Here is a 24,831-nt window from a genome sequence, read left to right as displayed (position 1 = left end):
TTATTGGAGAGGATTTTGATCAAACCCTAAGAACTAATTTAGCTAGACATAATTGAATCTAATTTAAGCATCAAAATTAATGAAAACAGTAAAGGAACAAGAAGAAAATGAACTAAAACAGTAGATTGAAACTTAAGAAATTCGGATTACAAGAAAGATAAGAAAAGAAAATATAAAACTAAGCTAGAACATGAAATTTAAAGGAAGAACAACAAAGGAATTAAGCTCTCTGGATTTCGGTCCAGAGAGTTGCATCAAAGGAAACTAAAAACACAAGAAATTAAGTTGATACACCTGAGAAAATCCGAAACCCCCAAAAGATGCATGTTTAAACCATAAATCCTAATCTCATATATATAGAGATTTAATTTACAAAGGTGACATCAAAGATCGATTTTTGGCCACACAAAATAGTGTCGACATCCTCTGTGAACTGCCCAAATTGGATTAATTTCATCCACACAAAGCATGTTGACATCCAAAGATTTTCTCGGAAAATATCCAGGTTCGATCGATCGACTTCGTGGCTGCATAAATAATCGATCGATTTCTTTACTGAAGAAATAATCGATCAATCGATTTGCCTTGGTCGATTTTTCATCTTTTCAGGATCAGCCTCGAACTCTGGAAATGACCAAATTGCCTTGATGTATTTTTAGGTCTAATTCAAGTGTTTTGAACTAGATTTCAACTAAGACCTGAAAATAAGACATAAAACAAAACTACAATAAAACGTAATATATGCAACACAAACTAGGTCTAACAAATGCAAATTAAGGAGTCTTGAATTGAATAATTCAAGACTTATCAGTGTCTTTGTGCATCCTACATTTAGCAGATATAATTATGTACGAATTATTATTCAGAGATGTATTTGAATCAGCATACTATATAAACACTACTTACATCTGCAAATGAAGGAACTCGTCAGAGTTGACCATAATATAACGGTGAATCTGGTTCATTGTTAAACGGTTCAGGCTAACTCGCATTCCCGCCCCTTTGAACCGTCAGGATTTCTTTGAGGTCTGTTGTGGAAGGTAGGTGCGTTAGCTAGATACTTCAAACAGAACGTCACCAGCTCGGTCGCTATGTAACCCTCCGCAATACACCCTTCAAGGGCCGCTTTCTTACGCACATTAGATTTGAACCCCCTAAGGCTCCTGGTGTACACATATGCACACCAACTTAGTTAGAGTTTGCCAAACCAATACATCCAAATAATATATATATATATATATTCACATTTTAACTCTCTGCCGGGTACATCCACCTATACTGCACGGGTCCATCGAGTCTACATTCGAGCACAAGATGCACAACCAAGTGGACCATTCTCATAAAAAACCTTGGGAAAAATACCTGTTCCAGCTTGCACAAAGTGATACAGATGTTACCCTGCAGTAGGTCCATCTCATCTTGTGTTAGCTTGGTTGAGCATATGCCTCTGAAAAATGCAGACATCTCCACAAGAGGTCTAACCACTTTATCTGGCAGTGACTGGCGCAATGGAATTGGGAGAAGCTGCTGCATCAGTACGTGGCTATCATGGCTCTTCAACCCCGAGATCGTACGTTCCTTGAGTCGAACACACCATGAAATGTTCGAGGCATATCCGTCTGGGACTCTCACATTTCGAAGAACCTTCAGAAAGTTTTCTTTGTCCTCTCTGGACATCGTGTGACAAGCTGTGGGCATATATGTTTTACCATTTGCGGCTGTGAACGGATGCAATTTAGGTCTCAACCCCATTTCCTGCAAGTCTAGTCGAGCTGCCAGGTTGTCCTTCGTTTTCCCTTTTATGTCCAAAATAGTGCTAAGTATGTTGTTCATGACATTTTTGTCTATATGCATGACATCAAGATTGTGCCGAAGCAAATTGTCTTTCCAGTACGGCAGTCTGAAGAAAATACTTTTCTTTTTCCACACTACATCATCAGAATCTACTGCACTCGTCTTCCGCTTCTTTTGTTTATTCTTACCGGCGTTCTCATCCCCAAATGCAATTCCGTCCAACTGTTGGAAGATCTCGTCCCCGCATGGCACATTTGGAGCACATTCTAATTCTTCAGTACCGTCAAATGTTCTTCTATTTAGCCGCCACAAATGCTAAGTTGGCAAGTATCTCCTGTGCCCCATATACCAAAATTTCTTGCCGTTCTTCAAATATTTAGACCTTGTCGAATGCATACAGCAAGGACATACCTTCACACCCCTGTTAGGCCACCCGGATAAATCTGCATACGCCGGCAAGTCGTTTATTGTCCACATCAACTGAGCTCACATATTAAAATATTCCATCTTTGAAGCATCAAATGTCCGTACCCCTACATTCCACAGTTCTAGTAACTCATCAATCAATGGCTGAAGGTAGACGTCGATGTCCATACCAGGTGAGCTCGGGCCAGGGATAACCAGTGACAGGATGAACGACGTCTGTTTCATGCATATCCAAGGAGGCAAATTGTATGGTACAAGCATTACGGGCCATGTGCTGTGGGATGTGCTCATGTTCCCAAAAGTATTAAATCCATCAGATGTCAAACCAAGCCGCACGTTCCTACTGTCTGCCATAAAATCCAGATGTAGAATGTCGAATGATCTCCATGCTTCATCGTCGGCCGGATGCCTCAATACGCCATCCCTGGTGCGGCCTTCTGCATGCCACCTCATATAGGGCGCAGTATGCTCCGACATGAAAAACCTCTTTAGCCATGGGATGAGTGGAAACCACCTCAACACATTCACTGGACATTTTTTCCTTGATGATATGGGCTCACCATTCTCGTCTAAATGTGTATCAGCTCTCCATTTAGATTCTCCACATACGATACATGAATCTAAGTCCTTGTTGTCTTTCCAAAATAACATACAATCATTACCGCACGCTGGAATCTTCTCATATCCCAGACCCATGTCACTGAGAAACTTCTTCACCTTGTATGTATTAACGGGCAATGTCTCATCACAAGGAGGCAACAACTGATTCATAAACTCGAGAATATCAGAGAAAATTTTGTTACTAATACCTCCAACGCACTTCAAGTTGTACATGTGTACAGTAGCACTCAATTTACTATGCTTGGTACCAAGGTGAAGTGGCTTATCGGCAGTCTTTAGCAACTCGTAGTACTTCAAAGCGTCCCCTCCAGAGGTTCCTTCATTAACTGCCTGCGGCTGGCTACTGACGGCTTCACTAACATCGTGCATGCCGAATGTGTCACACAACATGGCGTGCATGTCACCACCCTGTTCTGGGCCTCCGCCCTGTTCTGTGCCTTCACCTTGTTCTGTGCTACCGGCTGCCGAATCTGTGACACTAGGATGACTCTAACACCGGCCAGGACAGCAGACCCTCTCGCGGTCTTACCGTGCATATACCACAAACTATATCCCGGAGTCATTTCCCTACCCCCTGTCAGGTGGGCATGAACGTAATCTGGGGAGTAGCGCTGGTTATTTTGACAGTACTTACATGGGCAGTAAATTTTACTATCGGCGTCCGTACAGTTACTAACGGCAAATTCCACGAACGCTTTACACTCGTCATTATATTGTGTCGTACCCCTACGGGCTGACATCCAAGATTTGTCCATATTTGTTTGTACGCGAATCAACAGACCGAAACACAATAAAATTTTTAATTTGAGCAAATAACTATACGGCCTAAAATTTTGAGAACCCAAGAAAAATTAAAAATAAAAAAACAATGGCTCAAATGTCTTCTCAAAATTTCATGTTTGTTTTAAATTGTTGTTTGACTATATAAATTTTGAATTTCCATAGTTCTGTATTAAATTTGAAGTTATTTTCTTTTGGTCATCTGTTCATAGCACCTTAAAATTTATAAAACCTTTTCACATCAACATTTAAAGTGAACAGACCAAAAAAAAAAAAGGTAAGAACGTGGTTGTTGAACTTGTTAAGATTTCACGTTTGTTTTTAACAAATCATTCCACGGGCTATTTTTCAATATGCACATGTCGTACAATCTTGTTCTTATTTTATGTTGATCGAATATACCGAGATTCGTGTGCGTTACTAGCAACTTTGAATTTTGAGAACTTTCTCATATTAATAGTTAAACCGAAAAGACTTAAAAAAATAGGCAAGAGCGTGACTGATGAACTTGTTTAAATTTCATGTTTGTTTGATATAAATTATTGCACAAGTTATTTGAAATATGCATATGTTGAAAATTTTATTCAGAAATTTTATTTTTGGTCACATATTCCGAAATTCGTCTACGTTCATAGCAACTTGTCCTTTATTCACATTTATGACATTCGTTTTAAATTATTTAGTACGAATAGTATTGTAAACGGTGGACGGTAAAAGTTTTTTTTTTTTTTTTTTTTTTTTTTTTTTTTTTTTCCATTTCTCTTTTCCGAAATTACCATCAGGATTTATGTATATTAGTAGCACAATTTTTTTTTTTTTTTAATTCTGCTAAAATTTATATATATTCAGAACACAATTTGTTGATTATAATTCCGTATTTAAATTTTAGTTTGTCATTGTTGGCTAATATCATATTTTAATAAAGTTAAAATAATAGCGGATATTGTTTGATTTTTTCCACTTCCAAAAAACTCCAAAATTCATAATAGCACATTAAAATATATATAAAAACCTCTCACATCAACAATTAAAATTAAAAAATATGAAATAATAAAAACACAACATTATAGTAACATAAACACCAAAAAAAAAAAAAAAAAACCAAAAATTTGAATCAGTGTACACAAAAATTCCATCATCCATGTAATAACCATCCACAGCAAAAGCAAAATAGACAGAAAAAATAAAATAAAAATCATGTATATACAAATTACAAAAATCAGTAACATTGCAAGGAAAAAAAAGTATAAAAAAATCTACGGAAATATATTACACTTTTCTACGTGTCGTTTGCCCAAAAAACAAAATCAGAAAATATAACAAAGAAATGAATAAATCAGAAAATATCCCAAACAAATCAACAAAGTGTACATAGACATAGGAAAAAATTCAAGACGAAAAATGAAAAAAAATTACTCACAATGGATTTTGTAGTGTAAGGATTTAGGGTTGCCTATGTACTTGCATTTTTGGAGGAAAAAAAAAAATTATGTAAAAATAAACTTGCATGTAAACCGAGAGAGATAGGTAACGGAGCTCAAGAGATACCTCGTGTGTCGCCGTCTGGAGGTAGTTACCGAAAGGTCGGTTTCCTAGGGCTGGCCGGCTTAGAGTGAGAGTGTGAGAGATAGGGTACTGGGAGAGAGAGACATAGAGAGAGAGAGAGAGAGAGAGAGAGAGAGAGAGAGAGAGAGAGAGAGAGGGAGATATTTGGAGAGAGTGGGGACGGCTGACGGTGGTGCGGCTCGCCGAAGGGGATGCCGGAGGGTGGAGCTGTGAGGCGGTGAGAAAGAGAGAGAGAGCTGAGATCAAAGAGAGAGAGTGTGAAGCTGTCCATTTTAATATTATTAATTTTCAAAATTTTTCGTCGTTTTGAATTTTTTTTTTCTTCAAGTTTCTGGTGGCACGCGGAAAGTCCCGCGCACGCCACCTGGCCTTTAATTGGCCACGTGGACAGATTGCCATGTGGTCAAGACCACGTGGTAAATTGGGCGACGTGTATTTGATATACACGTCTCCAATTGCGTGACATGAACTAAAACACGTGGCTATTGTGCCACATGTAACTTGCCCACGTCACTATTTAATATTTTACTAACACAAATGTTTTATATTATATACACTATATAATATGCATCTGTAATAAATCCATATAAACCCTAATCCTAGGTATACTATATATAGCAATAAGTACTAAACCCTAAGTATATATACTATTTATAGCACTTAACCCTAAACCCTAACCCTAAGTATAGATACTATTTATAACACTAAACCCTAAGTCCAATTTAATATAAATATATAGGGAAAAAGGCACTTTGCCCCTATGATTTATCCATGGCCTAGCAAATATACCCCCCAATGTACTAAAATTTAGATATAACCCCCTCGAACTTGCCAATGCGTGGCAAAAAATACAATCTGTCCATTCGCCCGTCTGTTTGGACGAAAAGTCGATCACGTGCGTTGCACGTGACTGTTTAAGACATATCCACTACCCAAAATACCCCCGCCTCATTCAGCCATTATCCCGTGCGTGTGTGTCTTTTTCCCTTTGTTTTTTATTAGTCCCGTGCTTGCATTTGGTCCCCACTCCCCAGTTTTCGCAGCCATTTTTCTCATCTCCTTCACCAACAGCTCTGCAAGAACTAGGGTTTTCGAAGTGGGCTTCCGGTTTTCGACATTGTTGATTTGTTTTCGCACCATTCCTCGAAGATGCAACCATCGGGCACTGCTTCAACGGACTTGGAGTCTTCAAGGAGTGGGGCAACTTCGAATGCAAAGCGGCTATGTTATTGTGGGGCACCAGCCTGTACGTTAACCTCCTACATCGAACGAAATTTCAGTAGAAGATTTATAAAATGCGAGAAGTACAAGGTAATTTAGGGTTTAGATTTTTAAGTGTATATTTTATGCTGGGTATGTCGCATAGATAAAGGTATTTTAATGTTGGGTATGTCGTATATTGCATATTAGTTTGAAAAAATTTTCTGGAGCCTGACATGTGAGGAAATAATGTTTGAACCTTTCGGTGTTGTAAGCTCGGGTATGATTTGATTATATAATGATAGTCCAGTAAAAGTACGGTTTGTGTGGGTTGACATTTGAGTACATTTTTGAGTTTATTTTTATTTTTTTTTTTTGTGTAATTATCAATTTTTTTTTTTTAGAGTTGAAGAAATTTGAGTACATCCGAGGAAATTTATGCGTGGGTTGATTATATAAGCTCGGGTATGTGGGTTGAAATTTGAATACCTTTTGTGGATCTTTTTTTTTTCCTGGTATTTTGTTTTGGTGTTGCAGATTAATCGGGCTTGTCATTTTTGAGAGTGGGTTGATTCCAAAATGTGTTCACATGGTGGAAATTGAAGTTGAAAAGTTGAAAGCGAAGATGGAGACAGAAGAAGCCGAACAATGTCAACTTGTAGTTGAAGCAGAAGTTGCAAAGTCGAGGGCAAATATGGAGTGTGAAATTGCTGCCCTTTGTAAAGAAATCGAGATTTGGGAGATCAAATACAAAGCATCGAAGAAGATTTATAAGACAGTAATTGTATGTACATGGATATTGATAATTGTGTATTTGTTTATGGCTGGATCAGAGTCGAAGGGTGTGTTTAATTCCAGACATTATCGTATGTTGTTACCATGAAGACAATTGTGCTTTTGTTTAGGGTTTAGGGTGGCTTTGTTTAGTACACATCATCCATTTTTTGTATGTGTTTATGGTGATGTGTTTTTGTTGATGTTTAGGGTGGTTTTGTTTTGTAAACATCATCCATTTTTTTTTTGTATGTGTTTATGATGTTGTTTACGTAGACAAATTTGTATGGAATGAATGATAGGAGCTAAAATGGACAAGGTCATATTGGACAAACCGAATGCACCAATGATGTAAGGCTTAAATTAGGAAGCAAATAACCAAATCTGTCAACATACTTGTAGTTGCAATTTTTTGTATCATAAATTTCCCCAAAAATGCATAAACAAATGTGTCCACAAAAGTGTTAAAAAAGTTGCATATCAAACACAAAAAGTGTCCAATTGTTTTAAGACATGCATACCAAAACATGCATACCAAAACCTATCCAAATCTGTTCAAACATGAATAAACAAATATGTCCAAAAATAATCAAAATGGTTGAAAGTTTTTTTGGTATCAAAAATTGCACTAAAAGTGTCCAAACATTAGGCTTGGCAATTCGGGTTAGTGGGTTGGGTTTGTGTCGACCCAACTGACCCGATCACACAAACGCACGAACCTGGCCCGGTTATTAATCGGGTCGAAACATGTGACCCGAACACGACTCGAGTATGAACTGGGTAACACGAACCCGACCCGCTAAACACAATTGAACTTGGTGTTATTTGGAGCCCCGTTTGGACCTTCTGGTGGATCTTGCTTCTTGTGGTCATGACCCATCACCCATGGCTTGTAAGGCTCTGTACTCTGTAGGAGATGCAATTGGAACACTGACGGCAAATAATCCGGTGGAGGCGCGGGTGGTCGTCGAGGACCGAGAGAGGGATACCCAGTTGGCGGGCTTGCTCCTTTGTGCGTTTCGAGGTGGGAATTCCGACGATGTTGGATAGCTGACCGGTCTGAAGGAGGTGGCCGAGCTTGGCGAAGACGAAGGCAGCGGCGGATCCGATGCCAAGGTCGAGGACCATGCTGGGCTTGACTTAGTCCACGGCCTTGTCGGCGACGAGCTTCTTGAGGTCGTCTTGCGTGAGGATTGGAGCGGAAAATGCTTTGATGGAGATGGGTTTGCGGGATTGGGTGGGTACGTAGGTGAAGGGGTTTTGTTTTGGGTTGCATGGGATAAGAGGGCTGGAGGTTTGGTGGTGCAGGGAGGAGAACGACTAGGAGAGGGATAAGGAGGAGGCCATTTTTGGGTGGAGATGAGAAACAAGAGAAATGTGTGTTGTGTAAAGACCAAGAAAATAAATAGGACATTCAACAATTAATAAATTATATTTATTAATTAGATGGGACCAATAATTAGGTTTTAAGTAACAATATTTATATTATCAATGTATAAATGAGTTAAGATAGAATAATGGAATTAGAATAATAAAATATTTCTAATGGGTCTTTAGAGAATAATAACAAATAATAATATGAACTAGTGAAATAAATAATTAATCGCATTAGTAAAATGTTGTTTGAATATATGTGAGGTTAAATTTTAATTACCAAATGATAGAAATAAAATAAAGTGGGGTCCTACTATAATTAATAATAGATGGAGGCTTTAGATAAAAGGAGATCCTAGCTTACCACATGTCACCACCGGGTTGATCAAGAGAAGATTACATTATCCTCTCTCAACCACTCACAATGTGACACATGGCCAACTTATCCATTCTTTTCCTTTTCTTTTTCTCCCCCATCCGGTTATACCCCCCCTTCTCTCTCACGCCTCTTACTTCCTTTTCTTCTTTTTCTCTTCTTTTCCCCCGATCCCTTCTCTTCTTCTTTCTTCTTTTCTCTTTTCTTCTCCCCTTCCTCCCTCACTGTCACGAACAGCGGCCCGAGCCCCTTCCCTGTTCTGCACGGCCCGACACACCCCCTGTTCCACGCAACACGCCCGGCACCCCTTCTCTCCTTCGTCTTCTCTTCTTCTCCTTTCTTTCCGTTCCTTTCTCCCTTTCTCTTCTATCACACGCACACAAATATCGTGAGAGAGAGATGAGCAGTGATCGAGAGAGAGAGAGAGAGAGAGAGAGAGAGAGAGAGAGAGAGAGAGAGAGAGAGAGAGAGAGAGAGCTTTTGTGGAAGAGATCCGACCGTGTGACCGAACCCGAGCGACAGAGGGAGCTGATTTCTGGCGGGCTAAGCTCGTTTTTCCGGCGATTTTCATGGGATCTGGCCATGGGAGTTTTGTAAGGTAAATCTCTAGCTTTTTCTTGTGAATTTCATTATACCCATTGATCGTAGAGTTAGAAAATTATATGGGTTGTTGGGGTTTTGAATGGGTTCGAATTTGTGGGTTCTCTACGGATTGGATTATCTTTTGGTTAAATTGCTTTGAGAGCTTGATCTGGGTCCTTGTAGCATCCGGTTGAGGTGTTCTTAGGGGGATGTTGGAATTTTGGTTGGGTTTCCATGGGGAAACCGACTGGTTGCTCTTGGGGTCTTTGAGTTTTCGATAATGTTCATGGATGGGCAAATTTGGGTCACGGCAGTGTGTATTTATGGTGTTTTGGCTCCTTAATTTTCTGTTGAATGTTTGGGTCTTGTTTAAGATGAAACCTAGGGTTTTATTGGATTTTTGGCAAGGTTGGCTGGATTGATTGAGTTAGGGTGCTCTTGGAGTTTTGATTCTTGAATATGTTAGCCATGATTAATGCTCTATTAATAGGTTGTTAATGTTTGATTGGAAATTGATTCTAATAGGTATGTTGATGGAAATCTGAATTTGGTTTTAGGACTTGTAAATTGGGTGATGATGTTGGTTTATATTTTATCATTAGAGATTAAATTTAATTGTGTTGGATTATTATTTGGGTTTGTGTTGTAGGGGTTAACGCTAATTGAAAATGGTTGAATGGTTTGGTTAGTCTCTTGTACTAGCCATGTATAGAGAGAGTGATTTTAATGGGTGTTCTTGATGGGATTCAAATATGGATTTTGGATTGATAATTTGTTATTGTTGGATTTGTTCTTCCTCTTAGGATCTTGATTTCGGTGGTTTTTGTTTATGTTAGTTGATGGCTAATGCCAAATCATACATTGTTGGAATTTTGTAGTAAGAATGATAATAGTTATGAGATTTTGGAAGAAATTGTAGTTGATTGGGTTATTTAAATTGAGGGAATTTGTGGGCTGAGTTGATATAGTGTCTTGGGTGTGATTTTGAACAATGGTTGAATGATGTTTGAGCACTTGACTATGTTATGAGCGTGATTGGTTTGGATTTTAGAAAGTATGAGGAAGGATTAATGTATAAGGGCACTAGGACAATATGATAAATAGGTAAGTGTTAAACATTTGGCTCTACGAGTTAATGGTTGGAACATTTACCTAATTAGAAGTAGGTTAAGGAAATAAGTAAAGGTTAGAAGGCTTATAGAAACACATGAATGGGTTTCGGATTTAGTTAGTGACGTAACTAGATTATTAATGCGTCTATCTATGTAAGATGAAATACCCAAGTGTGTTATAAGAATATGTTTAGCTTAATAAGAGTTTGATAAATAAAGCTTAATAGTTAATAATGATAACATAGTAACTAAATACCCAATTCACCTATCCATGCACACTAAGTATCGTAGTGTATCATCGGATTAGGTTTAAGCATTGAATGTGTATATGTATATATACACATGCATATACATGAGTTAAATATATATGTTAACTTTGATAACCTAATAATAGTTTAGGATACTTAACTAGACTTAAAAGCGAGTAATGAGACGTGTGAGTACGCGGGTAGTCTTAGTGTCATAGAATGAGTCCCATAGCATAGTCTGACGTTATAATGTTTGCAGGATAGTGTCTGGATTGGAGACTTGAATTGATTCTCTAATGTAGAGTCCAAGTGACTAGAATCCGAGGGGTGTTCAAGTCAAGAGTCTAATGCAGCCAGGTGATATTTTACTCACTGAGAAACTGTTATTTTTATATATTATAGAATTGCAAAATATATATGTTGTTTCATAAATCCGAACCAACTGTATGTTGAATATATCTGTTTTGGTTGATTTGAGTAGTTTCAACTATGTGCAAATAATATCAATGAAGTTATGAAATGGTGTATGGATGAAATGTGTAGAATTGTTTTTTAAAATATTTGAATGTGAGCTGCGGTTGAGATTTAAATTATGCAAAGTAGAATGATAAAGTTTCATGTTGATTGGTTTATTGTATTTGAAGAAAGCATGAATTGTAAAGAATAGGAGTATAGAGTTTGAATTGTAAAGCATAAAGCATGAGCATGAGCATAAGTATAAGAATGAAAGGAAGAGTAAGCCTCAAAGAATGGAAAGGAAGGAAAGTCTCACAAAGAATGAAAAGACCATCATAAGCATGCATATCATTGTTTAAATAGTGTTATGTTTTCATGATATAGAATATCGTAGTTTTTGTACTAGACGTATTAGTATGCCTAAGAGTTTTAATGGCAAAAGAGCTTATATATACTGCTATCGTCTAGTTGCATAATTTTATAACATTGAGCTTGGACGAACAAGAATATTGTCATGGTTCGGTATGAGTAATACAACGTCCTAGGAGTAGGTAGATGAATTGTCGTGGCACATCAGTAAGAAATGCTTGGATATCCGAGTTTTACTCTAGTAACCGCATGGACAACTATGTGCTCGACATGAAGTTGTAATGCCCTAGGATTCCGTGTTAACCATGTTCGGAAAATGATAGTAAGCTTGTACTAAAGAGCGAGATGGCATGTTTTAAGCTTAGTGTGCTTGGTTATGACGCTATTGGTTGCGATATCAGTGTGGCTTGGGAGTAGGTAGATGGATTGTCGTGGCACATCAGTAAGAAGTGCTTGGATATCAGAGTCTTACTCTAGTAACCGCATGGACAACTATGTGCTTTGACATGAAGTTGTAATGCCCTGAGGCACAGTTTTATCACAGTTAATAACGTTAGACCTATGTGCATTTGAGCTACCAACATAAAAGTAATATTGTAGGTGGGTTTATACGTGGTTGCTTCCATGCCAATGGAACTTCTACGTATGGGTCCAACTACATAGTATGTTTTAAATGTTTTCTGATAGTCGGTGTTTGCTATATCAGCTATGGGGGTTTTCAAACAAAATGTTATAAAGTGGTAGCTGTTATAGTGTACGCGAGACTAAAAAGAAAAGTTGGTTCTTTGTGAAAACTCAGTTAGTTTAATATCACTGAGGTGGTGAACTTATAATTTCACCTATACAGATGTGGCAAACCCCCACAACCGTATAGATGATGTCCTTTTGGATGCAGGTACTCGGGTCGTAGTTGATGGGGGTCGTAGACGTGCATTTGGGATATTATGACCGAAGCTTGCAGCGATGGTCGTAATTGCGGGACCATGGGCGTCCTCAGTTTTATAGGTTTTGTTGTGGCTTGTGACGCATGGGTCACTCGTTATTGTATAAAGCCATTTTGTTATGTATTTATATTGTGGAAAGACTTAAACACATAGATATTAAATGGCTTTTGTTGTTATTAATTTATGATAGATGTTTAAGATTTAATTTTCGCTATTGAGTTTATGTTTTCCGCTGCATAGTAGTTAGATATTGTACTCTGATTTACTAGGTACATATTATGAGGTATGTACCATATGTTGGCTTTGCGACACATCGTCGTGCCACTGTGAGGATCCATTAGTATTTTAAGAGATTAATATTTATGAAATGTTTTGTATAAAAAAAAAAAAAAATGGGTCGTCACATGTTGGGTAGGTGGTGGCTGTGACCAGTGACGGGGGAGATTATTTGGTGGAGGAGGGCTTTCGGTGGAGAAGCGTGGTGGGGATTGTGGACCTTTGTGGTTTTGAGATGTGTTTGTAGGTGCGGTGATGAAAACACTGAAAATGGCCGAAAGGCTTGATTCGCGTGAAGCATTAATTTTTATTTTTTTTTAAAGTTTAACCGTGTCATAATCGGGTTGACCTGATTATGACCCAAACCCGGTTTTTTCGTGTCGTGTTCGTGCCGGGTTTATGGGTCGTGTCAAAAATTGCCAAGCCTACCAAACATGCATACCAAAACCTGTCCAAAAATCTGTCCAACATGCATCCAAAACCACTATCATTACTAAACATACATGACCATCTACACAAACAACATTTCAACATCTGCAAGTCAAACTTACATGATCCAAATCTGTCCAAGTCTATCTAAATCTATTTAAATATGTCCATAAGCTACTTCACACAAACCAAAAGTCCAAAACCGGTCACATACAAACTTCCCAAAAAACATTACAGTCCAAAAAAAAAAAACCATTACAACACCGGTCACATACCAATCATTACATTCCAAAAAATAAAAAGCATGTCCAAAAAAAAAAGCATCAATGCTTCCATTCTGGCCTTTTCTTTTTCTGCTTTGACTCCATAATCTGTAATCCCTTTTCAATGGAATGTACCATCCTTTTTCCTTTGCCCGCTGTTGAGGATGTTGCCACTACACCACTGTCAGCAACTTGTGGGGTTCTTGGAGTCAATCCAACTACTTTCCCTCATGTATCTCTAGCAGCAATAGACCTAGCAGTCAGGTCAATAAAAACAGGAGGTTGAGGATTAATTGGAACTGTCCGAAACATGTTCTTGATTCTACTAGACTCTCTCATGGGTGGTGGTGGTGGTGGTCTGGGTGCTGTCGGTTGCCTGTTCCAGCTTGGCAATCTAAGTCCAACAAGGTCACTTTCCTGCCATAAGTTTAGTCCAAAGAAGATTGATAAATAAGCTGGTAGGTAGGATGCATTTTAAATACTAAACTAAAGTAAGATAAGTATCAAATTTCTCTCTACTGTTGTAGTGGGTGGGCAGTGGGTTACTGTGTATCATTAGTAATTGTCCTTAAACTCTTCTTAGAACCAAAACACATGTGATTAATCACTATCATCCCCAAGTAATTAAAGTGAATTTTAGTTCAAAAATTGAATCCCACATACTTTTTTGGTAGCTAGTTGTGCACCACCCTTTCGATTGTTGGTTGCTGTTTGTGCACCTCCCCTTGTACTACTGCTACATCCAATGCTTTGGGCTTGAAGGCCAACATCAATAACACATCAACTAACACATTAAATAATGAAGTTGCAAAAATCAAATAACACATCAAATATAATATAAACATATTGCTTAGTGAAACTAACACTTGGTGTGGGTGGAGTAGGCAAATAAATTTCTGTTGCGGGTTGCCTATAATTAGATGCTTGCTCCTTCTTCTTTGGACATGTCCTTGTGTTGTGTCCAACCACCTTGCAAAGCCCACAATTACCCTTCAATCCAAACTTTCTCATCCTATAAGGATTCTGAGGAACTCTCGACTCATCAGGACCTCTTACTCTGACCTTCCGAGGTATACCTGTCATCAATCTTGATCTTGGCGGATCCAAAACATCATGCTCAGTCCCTATCCATTGTTCCTCACTAGGCATTGGATATATGAGTGGAGCATAGGCCTTTTTGTACGTCTCAATGCTATAACATGAATCCATATAATCCTCTGGGTGATGTCCATGATAGGTTATGGCAGAATGTGCATGTGTACATGGGATCCCAGTCATTTGCCACCTCCTACAGCCACATTTCCTATTCTGAATATCAACAACATATTGCCTACTTCTTTGCTCCACTTCAAACATACCATTGCCAGAATAACAGGAAAGGCAGTCTGATGCTGCTTCACAAACGGATTCAAGCTTTTCAACAATTCTAGGGCACAACTTACCTTTCAATTTGCTGATGCCATCTATTTTCAGTTGGTATCTTCTCATGAGCTGCTTCCTAATCATCTCAAGTATTGTCAGAATAGGCTTGTCACGAGCCTTCAAGATATATGAATTGAAGCATTCGGAGATATTGTTGGCAAGGAGGTCACATTTTGGAGATTCGTTGAACCATGCTCGTGACCATCCGCTGGGGTCAGTCAACCTTGTCTAGGTAGTCAAAGGCATCAAGACTGATTCTCTTAATTTCTTCCATATGTATTTTGAAGTCGACCTCAGTATAAGACGATGCTGCCTTCCACAACAATTCCTTCAGGGCCACCCCCTGAAACCCATTATCTAGAAAGTTGGCATATAAATGCCGTACACATATTCAGTGATCCGCCATTGGAATAACAGTATCAAAACTTGGAATAAGACCCTGCATCATTCCAATGTACAAAAGGGTAAGTTTAGATGTAGAAAAAAAAAATCAGGAAATCATAATATCTAAAACTATGTAACTAATTAATTTAACTAACCTTTTGCCGATCAGAAATGAATGTAGGAAAAGTGTGCCTCTCATGTGAACCAAGATCTGAAACTAGGCACTCCAGGAACTAGGTTCAACTATCTTTTATCTCAGATTCTACAACGGCAATTGCAATCGGGTACATGTTTTTTTTTTGGCATCTCGACCAACCACAACCAATAGTATTCCCTTGTAGGGTCCTTTCAAAAAGCACCCGTCTAGGCCTATGACAGGCCTACAACCTTCCAAGAACCATTTCTTCATGGCTGCAAGGGACATGTAGAGTCTATGAAACTTAGTAGGCAAATTAGGGTTTGTTTTTTCAACCTTAATCATTACACAGCTGCCCGGGTTAGTACGCCTTAAAGTCTCACAGTAATCCCATAGCTTGCCATACTGCTCACCTAAACAACTGTACAACCTCTTCCCTGCCTTCTTCCTACCTCTATACATTTGACTCCTACTTACTTCAACATTCCATTTCCTCTTGACTTCATCTTGTATCACTCGCAGTGGCATGTCCGGCTGAATTTTAAACTTATCATATAGTTTATCTGATATCCATCTTGAATTGACGATTGAGTTCTTGTATACTCGAGAACAAGTATGTTTAGGTCTTAAGGACCTCAATTCAAATGATGCCTCAGTCGCCATCTGTCTACCGTAAACTCTATACTCACAAGATGGATCTCTACATACTGCTACACACTTTACTCTTTCATTTTTCACAAACTTTATGTCTTTTCCCCTTTTCACATTGTACTACTCAACAGCTTCTCTAAAAAGTTGTATGCTAGAGAACTTCATTTTAAGCTTCAATTCTGGATTGCCTATGTCAATTTCCTGGAACTCCACACCATGGTGAGATGAAATCCCACCATCCTCATCTTCACTAACAGTTGGTGACAATAGAATGTCACTTCTACCAATGTCAAAGTCTCTTTCATCAACCTCAACATCTTCAAATGATGTCATTTTGATGTTAACAGATGACCCACTCTCGCCATTACCATCATCCAAAATATCCCCACTCTCACCCCCACCCTCTACATCAGCACCATCCCCATCCCTATCCCCATCCTCATCCCCATCCTCCCAATCACCCTCCACACCCTCATCCGTTTCTGGCATTGTTGGGGGGCCATCACTATCCATCAGATAATCAAAAACATCTTCATCATCACTTATTTTATCATCCCACCATGTGTCGTTATAATCAACCCTACCTCCATCATCTCCCTCTTCATCATTTTCTCAATCTTCCCCATCCTCTCCTACATTACTTTGGAAAGAAACAATATAAAGCTCTACAATAGGAGTATCCACATGTTTGGCAACTAGATAAGCCACATCATAATCCGAGGAAACTAGTTGTAAACCATCCACTAGATTTTTGTTAGGGTCCCTAACGTAAATCAAATCATCTGGACTGTACCCATATTGTCCCAAAATAGACTCAATCAGGACAAATGTCATATAATCCGGATCAACATTATCTGGATGAACATCCACTTGACCCCCCACATAAATACATCCACATTTTCTATCAAACCTACCTCTATAGTTTATCTCAAACACCAACTTCATCCTAAACATGCACACAACAAAATACATTATCAATGGGACAAGGGGACCACTATAATAAATAAGCCACTGCAACTAATATATACAACACATGTCAATAGCATCAGGGCCCAATGTACAGTACAACATCAAAATAATGGTCCTACATAATGCTCCAACATCAGTACAACATGAAAATAATTAATTTATTAAGCATCCATACACATGGACCCACTGCATATAAAGTAGCATCCATACATTATGAATGGACACACAGCATATAAACCCCAAAATCTCGACAAACCCAAGTGCAAAACAGACTTAGCCAAAAAGATACAAAGCAAACTTAGCCAAAAAATTACAGATCGGGACCACTTTATTCCAATCACTGTCTCAGTCCAAGCATTCCAAAATATTGAAAAAACGACATATCGGGACCACCATGAATGACTATAAAACCCATGGACCGAAACCCCCAAATCCCGACAAACCCTAACATTTTTTATACCCAAATCGCAGTTAATTTATATATAAAAACATGAGACTTAACAAACAACATTAACAAAAACACCAAATCCGACAACCATAAACTAACAAAAACTCCAAAATCCGAAACCCTAGATTAACAAAACCCCCCAAATCGCCTACAAAAAAAATACTTTAACTATTTAAAAAAAGGCACTAACCTTTATTGAACGCCTTTTGGAGTTGATAGGTTCCAAAAGATCCTCCGTTGTCGGTGTGGAGTTCGGCGACAAAGTCTCGGTGGGTTAGCCTTCGTGTAGAAACTTCGACAGTGCTAAGTGGGGACCAAATGCATGCACGAGACAAAGGGAAAAAGACATGCACGTACGGGATAAAGGCTTGATGAGGCGGGGGTATTTTGGGTAGGGGATTTGTCTTAAACGGTCACGTGCAACGCACGTGATCGACTTTCCATTCAAACAGACTGGCGAATGGACGGGTTGTATTTTTTGCCATGCGTTGGCAAGTTCGGGAAGGTCATATCTAAATTTTGGTACATTGGGGGGTACATTGTCAGGCCGTAGATAAATCATGGGGGCAAAGTGTTTTTTTCCCATATATATATATATTACATAAACCCTAACCCTAATTGAATATATATTGAAACACGCACTTAACCCTAAACTTTAACCCTAAGTGTATATACTATATATATAGCACTAAACTAGCTAGGATACGTAAGGGTTCATTAAATTAAATATTTTAAGTAGTTTAGACTTTTTTAATGTGACAAATTTAAAAATGTATATATTTCTATAGTACGCAAAAGTAAACCCCAACTATATATACGTACACATACTATATATGGCCCAAATCTAAGGTCGAGGTATATAAATTGTATATGTAGAATATTATATATATATATATATATATATGCAAATTAATTGGAAGTTAGTTGGCATATATTGTCTAAAGAATTTAAATAGTACATGAATGTAAACCCTAACCTTAACCGTAACCCTAAATGATGTATCACATATAGAACTAGAATACGGAACTTTAGAGTTCAATAAATAAAACACACGCAAAAAAGTATATATGTTGGTATATATAAAGTAGTATTAATTTTCCAAAGTGCAGATAAAATATATATGTTGGTATATATACTATATATAGCACTAAAATAGGGTTAGGGTTCAATATATAAAATATACCATTAACACACATATTAAGATAAACAAGGACCTAATTAGTATTAATTAGTTATGGGATAAAATACCAAGATGTATATATAGTACGTACACAAGTTAATGTAAACCCTAACTCTACGTATGCTATATATAGCTTCAACCTAAGGTTATTTTTTAATAAATAGTATATGTACAATATTATGGATATCGTATTGCATGAAATTTAATTGGCATATATTCTTAAAGGAATATATGTGACACGGATGTAAATCCTAACCTAAGTATATATACTATATATAGCACTAAAATAGGGTTAGAGTTCAATATATAAAATATACCATTAACACACATATTAAGATAAACAAGGACATAATTAGTATTAATTAGTTATAAGATAAAATACCAAGATGTATATATAGTACGTACACAAGTTAATATAAACCCTAACCATACGTATGTTATATATAGCTTAAACCTCGGGTTATTTTTTAATAAATAGTACATGTACAATATTATGGATATAGTATTGCATGTATATTAATTGACATATATTCTTAAAGGGATATATATGATACGGATGTAAACCCTAACCTTAAGTATATATACCAAATATAACACTAAACTAGGGTTAGAGTTTAATATATAAAATATATGAAAAAAAGTGTATATATAACAAATTAAAGTAGTATTCATTTGTTAAAGTATAATATATATATATATATATATACACACACAAATCTAGGGTTAGGGTATATAAATTGTATATAGACATTATGTACATAATATTAACCCCCAAGTTGACATATATATTTTTTTGCAGCATATATTTTATTTGTGTACGTAGTACACAAAACTAAACCCTAACTATACGTGTATATATACTATATATAGTACTAAACTAGGGTTAGGGTTCAATATATTAAATATACCGTTAACACATGTATATAGTATACAATGACTAATACGAAATTTGTGTACTACACAACCCTAACCATATGTGTATATATATATATATATAGCACTAAACTAGGGTTAATGCTATATATACTAAAAAATATGTCTATAGTATTAATTAAAATAAGTATATATTCTTAATGTAGATATACCATATATATATATATATATATATATATATATTACACAAATATAAACTTTAGAATAGCCATATAAATACTAAACGTACTTGACTTAATTGAAGTTCAAATCGTAGAATATACCAAAATATGTATGTAGTATTAATTAAAAGTTGTATTTATTTTTTAGAACATTTATTTTATATGTAAATATCTATTTTATCAAATACAAAATAGAATAGAATAGAATAAAATAAAAATTAAACATTTAGCCACGTGTATCAATGACACGTGGCCATTTAGCGACGTGGGATTAACCCACATGGCTATACGGCCACGTGGTTCTTGAACATGTAGCCAGTCGGCTACGTGCTCTAATCCACATGGCTGATTGTGGCCACATGGTTATTGGACACACGGCCACATGGTCGCGTCCCATATTTCTACGTGGCCATGTGGTCACGTGCATTAATCCACGTGGCTACATGGCCACGTGGCTCCATTACACGCAGCCATGTTGCCACGTGTACTAATTACACGTGGCCAGATAGCTACTTCGTCTTTTCTGCTACATCTCGCCACTTGGTCTTGAAGACATGTGGCTATCTGGCCACGTGGCTACAATAATGGCTACTGTAGCCACATGGTGAATCTCCTGATTTTTGGTAATGAAAATTTGGCAGAAAATTTTTAATTCCAAGAAAATCAACATAATAATTTTCTGAAGACCACATTGAGATATTTCACTCTTTGGACTTTCATTAAACACATGATTATCAACTTTTTGTTCAACATCTTGACCATATGATAAAAAACTTACCACTATAAGATCTTCATCATTGATATATGTTTCATAAGTTGGTGGAGAATTCCAATCTACAAAACATTGAGAAAAATCTTCAACATCTTCTTTATGTTGAAACTCTTCATCCTAACCATGTTGTTCTTGAACCAGAACAGGATTGTGATACGGGTTCTTGAATTTGGATTCTGAATCGCGATCGTCAATATCACGATACATCTCTATATTTTGCATCACTAGATAATGGGTTAACTCCGCAACTTGCCTCTACAAGTCTTCAATTATCACGTTTTGTACACTGCATTCATGGTAGAAGACTTCCCCATTCGGAACCTTTCCACGCTAACCACGACCACGACCACGACAACCAGTCATGAAAACTGATGAAAATTTACCCCAAGAAGACGCTAAGCTCTGATACCAACTGAAGCGGGACATAACTAAGATTGTTTTGACAGCGTATTATAGCAACAGAAACTATGAATTGAAGAAAGAAAAGAAAATTCAGGAAGAGAGAAAATAACAAATAACAAATAAAAAAGAGAAAACCCCTAATTGCCCCAAAGAAGCAAACAAAGAAATAACTCTGAAAGACTTTAAAATTTAAGTAATACTTCAAAATTTGATTCCAAAATTACACAGACATGCCTTTATATAGGAAAAGTTTGAGTATTTTCCAAGCATAATGCTTGGAGAAAAAGAAAGAAATAAAAATACAAAACATAACTAAAAACTTGGAGACAAAGTAAAAGTCTTGTATAGAAAGTAAAGCATATTATTCTAAAAATAATCTTCAAATATTTTGTATGGTTTTTTTCATTCTTTGGTTGATCTTATTCAAGAAATAATCTTTAAATCTGATTCTTGATTTTCTCTTGCATTAGATTGTGAGCAATCTGAAGTTGGCAGGGGCTTTCAATTGTTGGGGATTAGAGATTTTGTCGATGGGTTGAAGATAATAGGCAAGAACTTGGTGTTTTTTTTTTTTTGTTTTTGTTTTTTGAGTTTATCATGTTTGGTCTTTTACGCTGATGTACTCCATAATCATATTGGAAGGCACCAAGAGCTTAGTTTGTGCAAAGTTCCTATATAGGTTATTATCTTTTTACATAAGCCAATTAATACAATCTAAAATTACATTTTATGTGAAAATAAATACTTCATGTCAACTATATGTCTCCATCTTCTTCTTCTTTTTTTTTTTTTTTTTTTTTTTTTTTTTTTTTTTTTGTTTTTTCTTCTTCTATGCAATACATGGGGAGAATTAGGGGAGGGCCTTTTCCACTCTTAATACAAATTGAAAGCAGGGGAGGAGAATTCGAGAGAATGCTTCCTGAAACATTGTGGGATGTGCGCCCATTTAGCGACAAAATGCACTTTGAAATTAGCTTTTTGCCGTCGAACATAACTATAATTGTTTTGATAGCTAGTGATAGTAAACGAAAACTAAAAATTGAGTGTAGAAAGGGAACTTAGGAAGATAGAAAATAACTATTATAGAATAGACATACCCTAGTCACCCTAGGAAATAATTTTGAAAGACTAAAATTTCATTAATACTTCAAAATTGAGATGAAAAATAACTCATGCCATATTCCTTTAGATTATGGTGTACATGTGGGCGGGTATAACCGCTTGTATCCGCTATCCGCACATGTTGATGCAGATAGCAAAAATCATTATCAGCAAGTGCGGATGCGGCGGATAATAACCACATCTGCATACATTTTATATCTATTTTTTAATTTATATTTTACTTATGAACGTGTAATATATATATATATATATATATATATATATATATATATATATATATATATATATATATATATATATATTTTAAAAATTATGTTTTTTATGTTATGAATTTGTAATATTATTATTTTTTATGTTCGATTTATAATTTATGATTTTTTATGTTTGCTGGCTTGATTGTTATGCTAAATGAATTATGGATAAAAAAAATAAGGGTGTTTTGTGAGCATTGATTACTATGAATATTTTGAGGTCATATTCATAATCCATTTTTTTTTTCTTGATTCTACATATTTTTGGTGTTGTATTATATTTTCAAAACAAGCCCAAAAGACTAAAAATTAGTCAAAATTATTTTTAAAAGCGTTTAAAACAAGCCCATTACCTATTTGAGAATATCGGATAATAACCGCAATAATGGCATGGATGTGGATAGGAAAAAAATGATGAGGATGTAAATATCTAAAAGTGATATCTGTATTTTGCGGATGAGAGTGCAGATATCGCAAATAACTTGTGATATCTACCTGTACACCCAACTTGTACACAAAGCAAAAAAATGTCATTCCAAATGTAATCATCAAAACATTAATTCTCCTCTATCACTAGCTAATTTTCTGCGAACTTTTTGCATGTGCTGACTGGATATATGGAAAATGAATGGACGGAGGAGGCATCTTCGACTTGTCAAGCTAGATATTTGAGCTCCATATATATATTAGACAACTCGACAAGCTTAATTAACTTTTTGCATCAATTTTCTGCTCAAGTAATTGTTGTCCTGACAGGATTGATCAGAAATGAATGAAGGGAGGAGACGATGTACGTCCTTCATTATTGGTGAGGCTATGGAGTATGGATCATTCCCGGCCCCTACCAACGCAGGGTGATTGATGATCAATTGGTCCACAATCCACATGAATTAATTCAAATCTCATTTCAACTGAAAAAAGAAAAGCAAAAAGAAAGTAAAAAGGCTCTGCATGCAGTCAGTCCAAGCACGATCTTAATTAATAGATCGAGAGCATTCATGTCGTTACGTTATAATACTACTCCCTGGGGCCGAAAATATCAACGACCACCTAAAAAAATTAAAGTTGCTAAAATTGTCTTTTTATTTTTGTGAACCCTAGCACAGCATATTATATACGTACCTAACAAAATTGTTGTGCTTCGCTTTTGGAGGCCAGGCAGGCCAGCAACGAACTTTCAACTTTCTTGATCATGCTCGATAAATCGTCAAACGTTAGTTTGGGTACTAAAAATATGTCAGCTTTTAATTTTCTTGGAGAGAAAAACAAATCAACTAATTAAAAAAGGAACGACAGATGTGTGGTCCCAGAGAGTTCGATCGCCTTTTGAATTAATTCATTGATCAGCTGAAATGACGATCAGGATTTCTTTAAACATCAAGCACGTGACCCCTTAAGCCTCAGTAATTAGTTATTCAAAGGGATCGATGCCACTGCCTGCATAAAATACAAACGCGATAAGCCTCTTGTATTAATTTACATATAACCAATATATAGCAAGAAGCAGGGTGTGTTTATATATATATATATATATATATATATATATATATATATATATATATATATATATATATATATATATATATATATATTTTCATAGTGTTCATGAATGGTGTAAATTAATTCCAACGGTAGCATAAAATAAGTCAGAAGATCATAGTTTACGTCAGAGAGACATGTGAATTAAGGCCCATTCTCTTATTTTTTGTTTTTCCAAATTAATTCAATTACTTAGGAGTACTTATACTTCTATAATTATTCAAGTGTCTTGCTAGGTCGATCTTATGGGGCTGTGAATCTATTTCAAAGATCTGTTCAGTGAGATTCCTTTAAAAATTTGGATTATTTAACTAGGATCAACCATATGGGATGCATGGAGACAGAGGGAGAGGAGGGTCGGTATTAACACTACAAAAAAAGGTGCAATCTGCTGCGTGTCTACAGTACCGGTTACTGTAGCCAAGCGACAAAGTAGCCAAGTGTATTTTTTACACGTGGCTGGTTGTATAAGCAAAACAAGTAGCCGCGTGTAATACACGCGGCCACTTTTACACGTGTATAAAATACACGTGGTTGACTAGACCCGTGTATTAATACACGCGTCTAATCAGACACGTGTATAAATACACGTGTCCAAATAGACACGAGTATAAGTACACGCGTCCAATCAGACACGTGTATTTTATACACGTGTACAATTGGCCGCGTGCATTTACTACACGCGGCCGTAAATGCACGCGGCCATATGGCCGAGTGGATTTATTACACGCGGCCATATGTGGCCACGTATAATAAATCCACGTGGCCAAATGTTATTTTTTTCCAAATATATATTAAAAAAAAATGTTGTTTTGTGTTCATTTTTTTTTTTTAAAAAAAAAAATTCTTATTTTATTAACTATATATCATA

The 24,831-nt window shown here is 36.6% G+C and overlaps 1 protein-coding gene across 1 annotated transcript; it reads right to left on the bottom strand.

Annotated features, from left to right (window-relative positions):
- Positions 1 to 13,818: 13,818 nt before the first annotated feature.
- Positions 13,819 to 16,195, bottom strand: LOC133871483 (uncharacterized). The gene is made up of 4 exons (XM_062308924.1): positions 15,713 to 16,195; positions 15,236 to 15,355; positions 14,560 to 15,129; positions 13,819 to 14,007 (listed from the first exon to the last, which is right to left on the bottom strand). The coding sequence occupies exons 1-4, from the start codon at positions 16,193 to 16,195 to the stop codon at positions 13,819 to 13,821; spliced, it is 1,362 nt and encodes a 453-aa protein (XP_062164908.1).
- Between the last annotated feature and the right edge of the window lie 8,636 nt (positions 16,196 to 24,831).

This window comes from Alnus glutinosa, chromosome 6, assembly GCF_958979055.1.
Source record: "Alnus glutinosa chromosome 6, dhAlnGlut1.1, whole genome shotgun sequence".
NCBI lineage: Eukaryota > Viridiplantae > Streptophyta > Magnoliopsida > Fagales > Betulaceae > Alnus > Alnus glutinosa.
The sequence above is the reverse complement of the archived record's forward strand: the minus strand, read 5'-3'. Positions and strand labels throughout refer to the sequence as shown.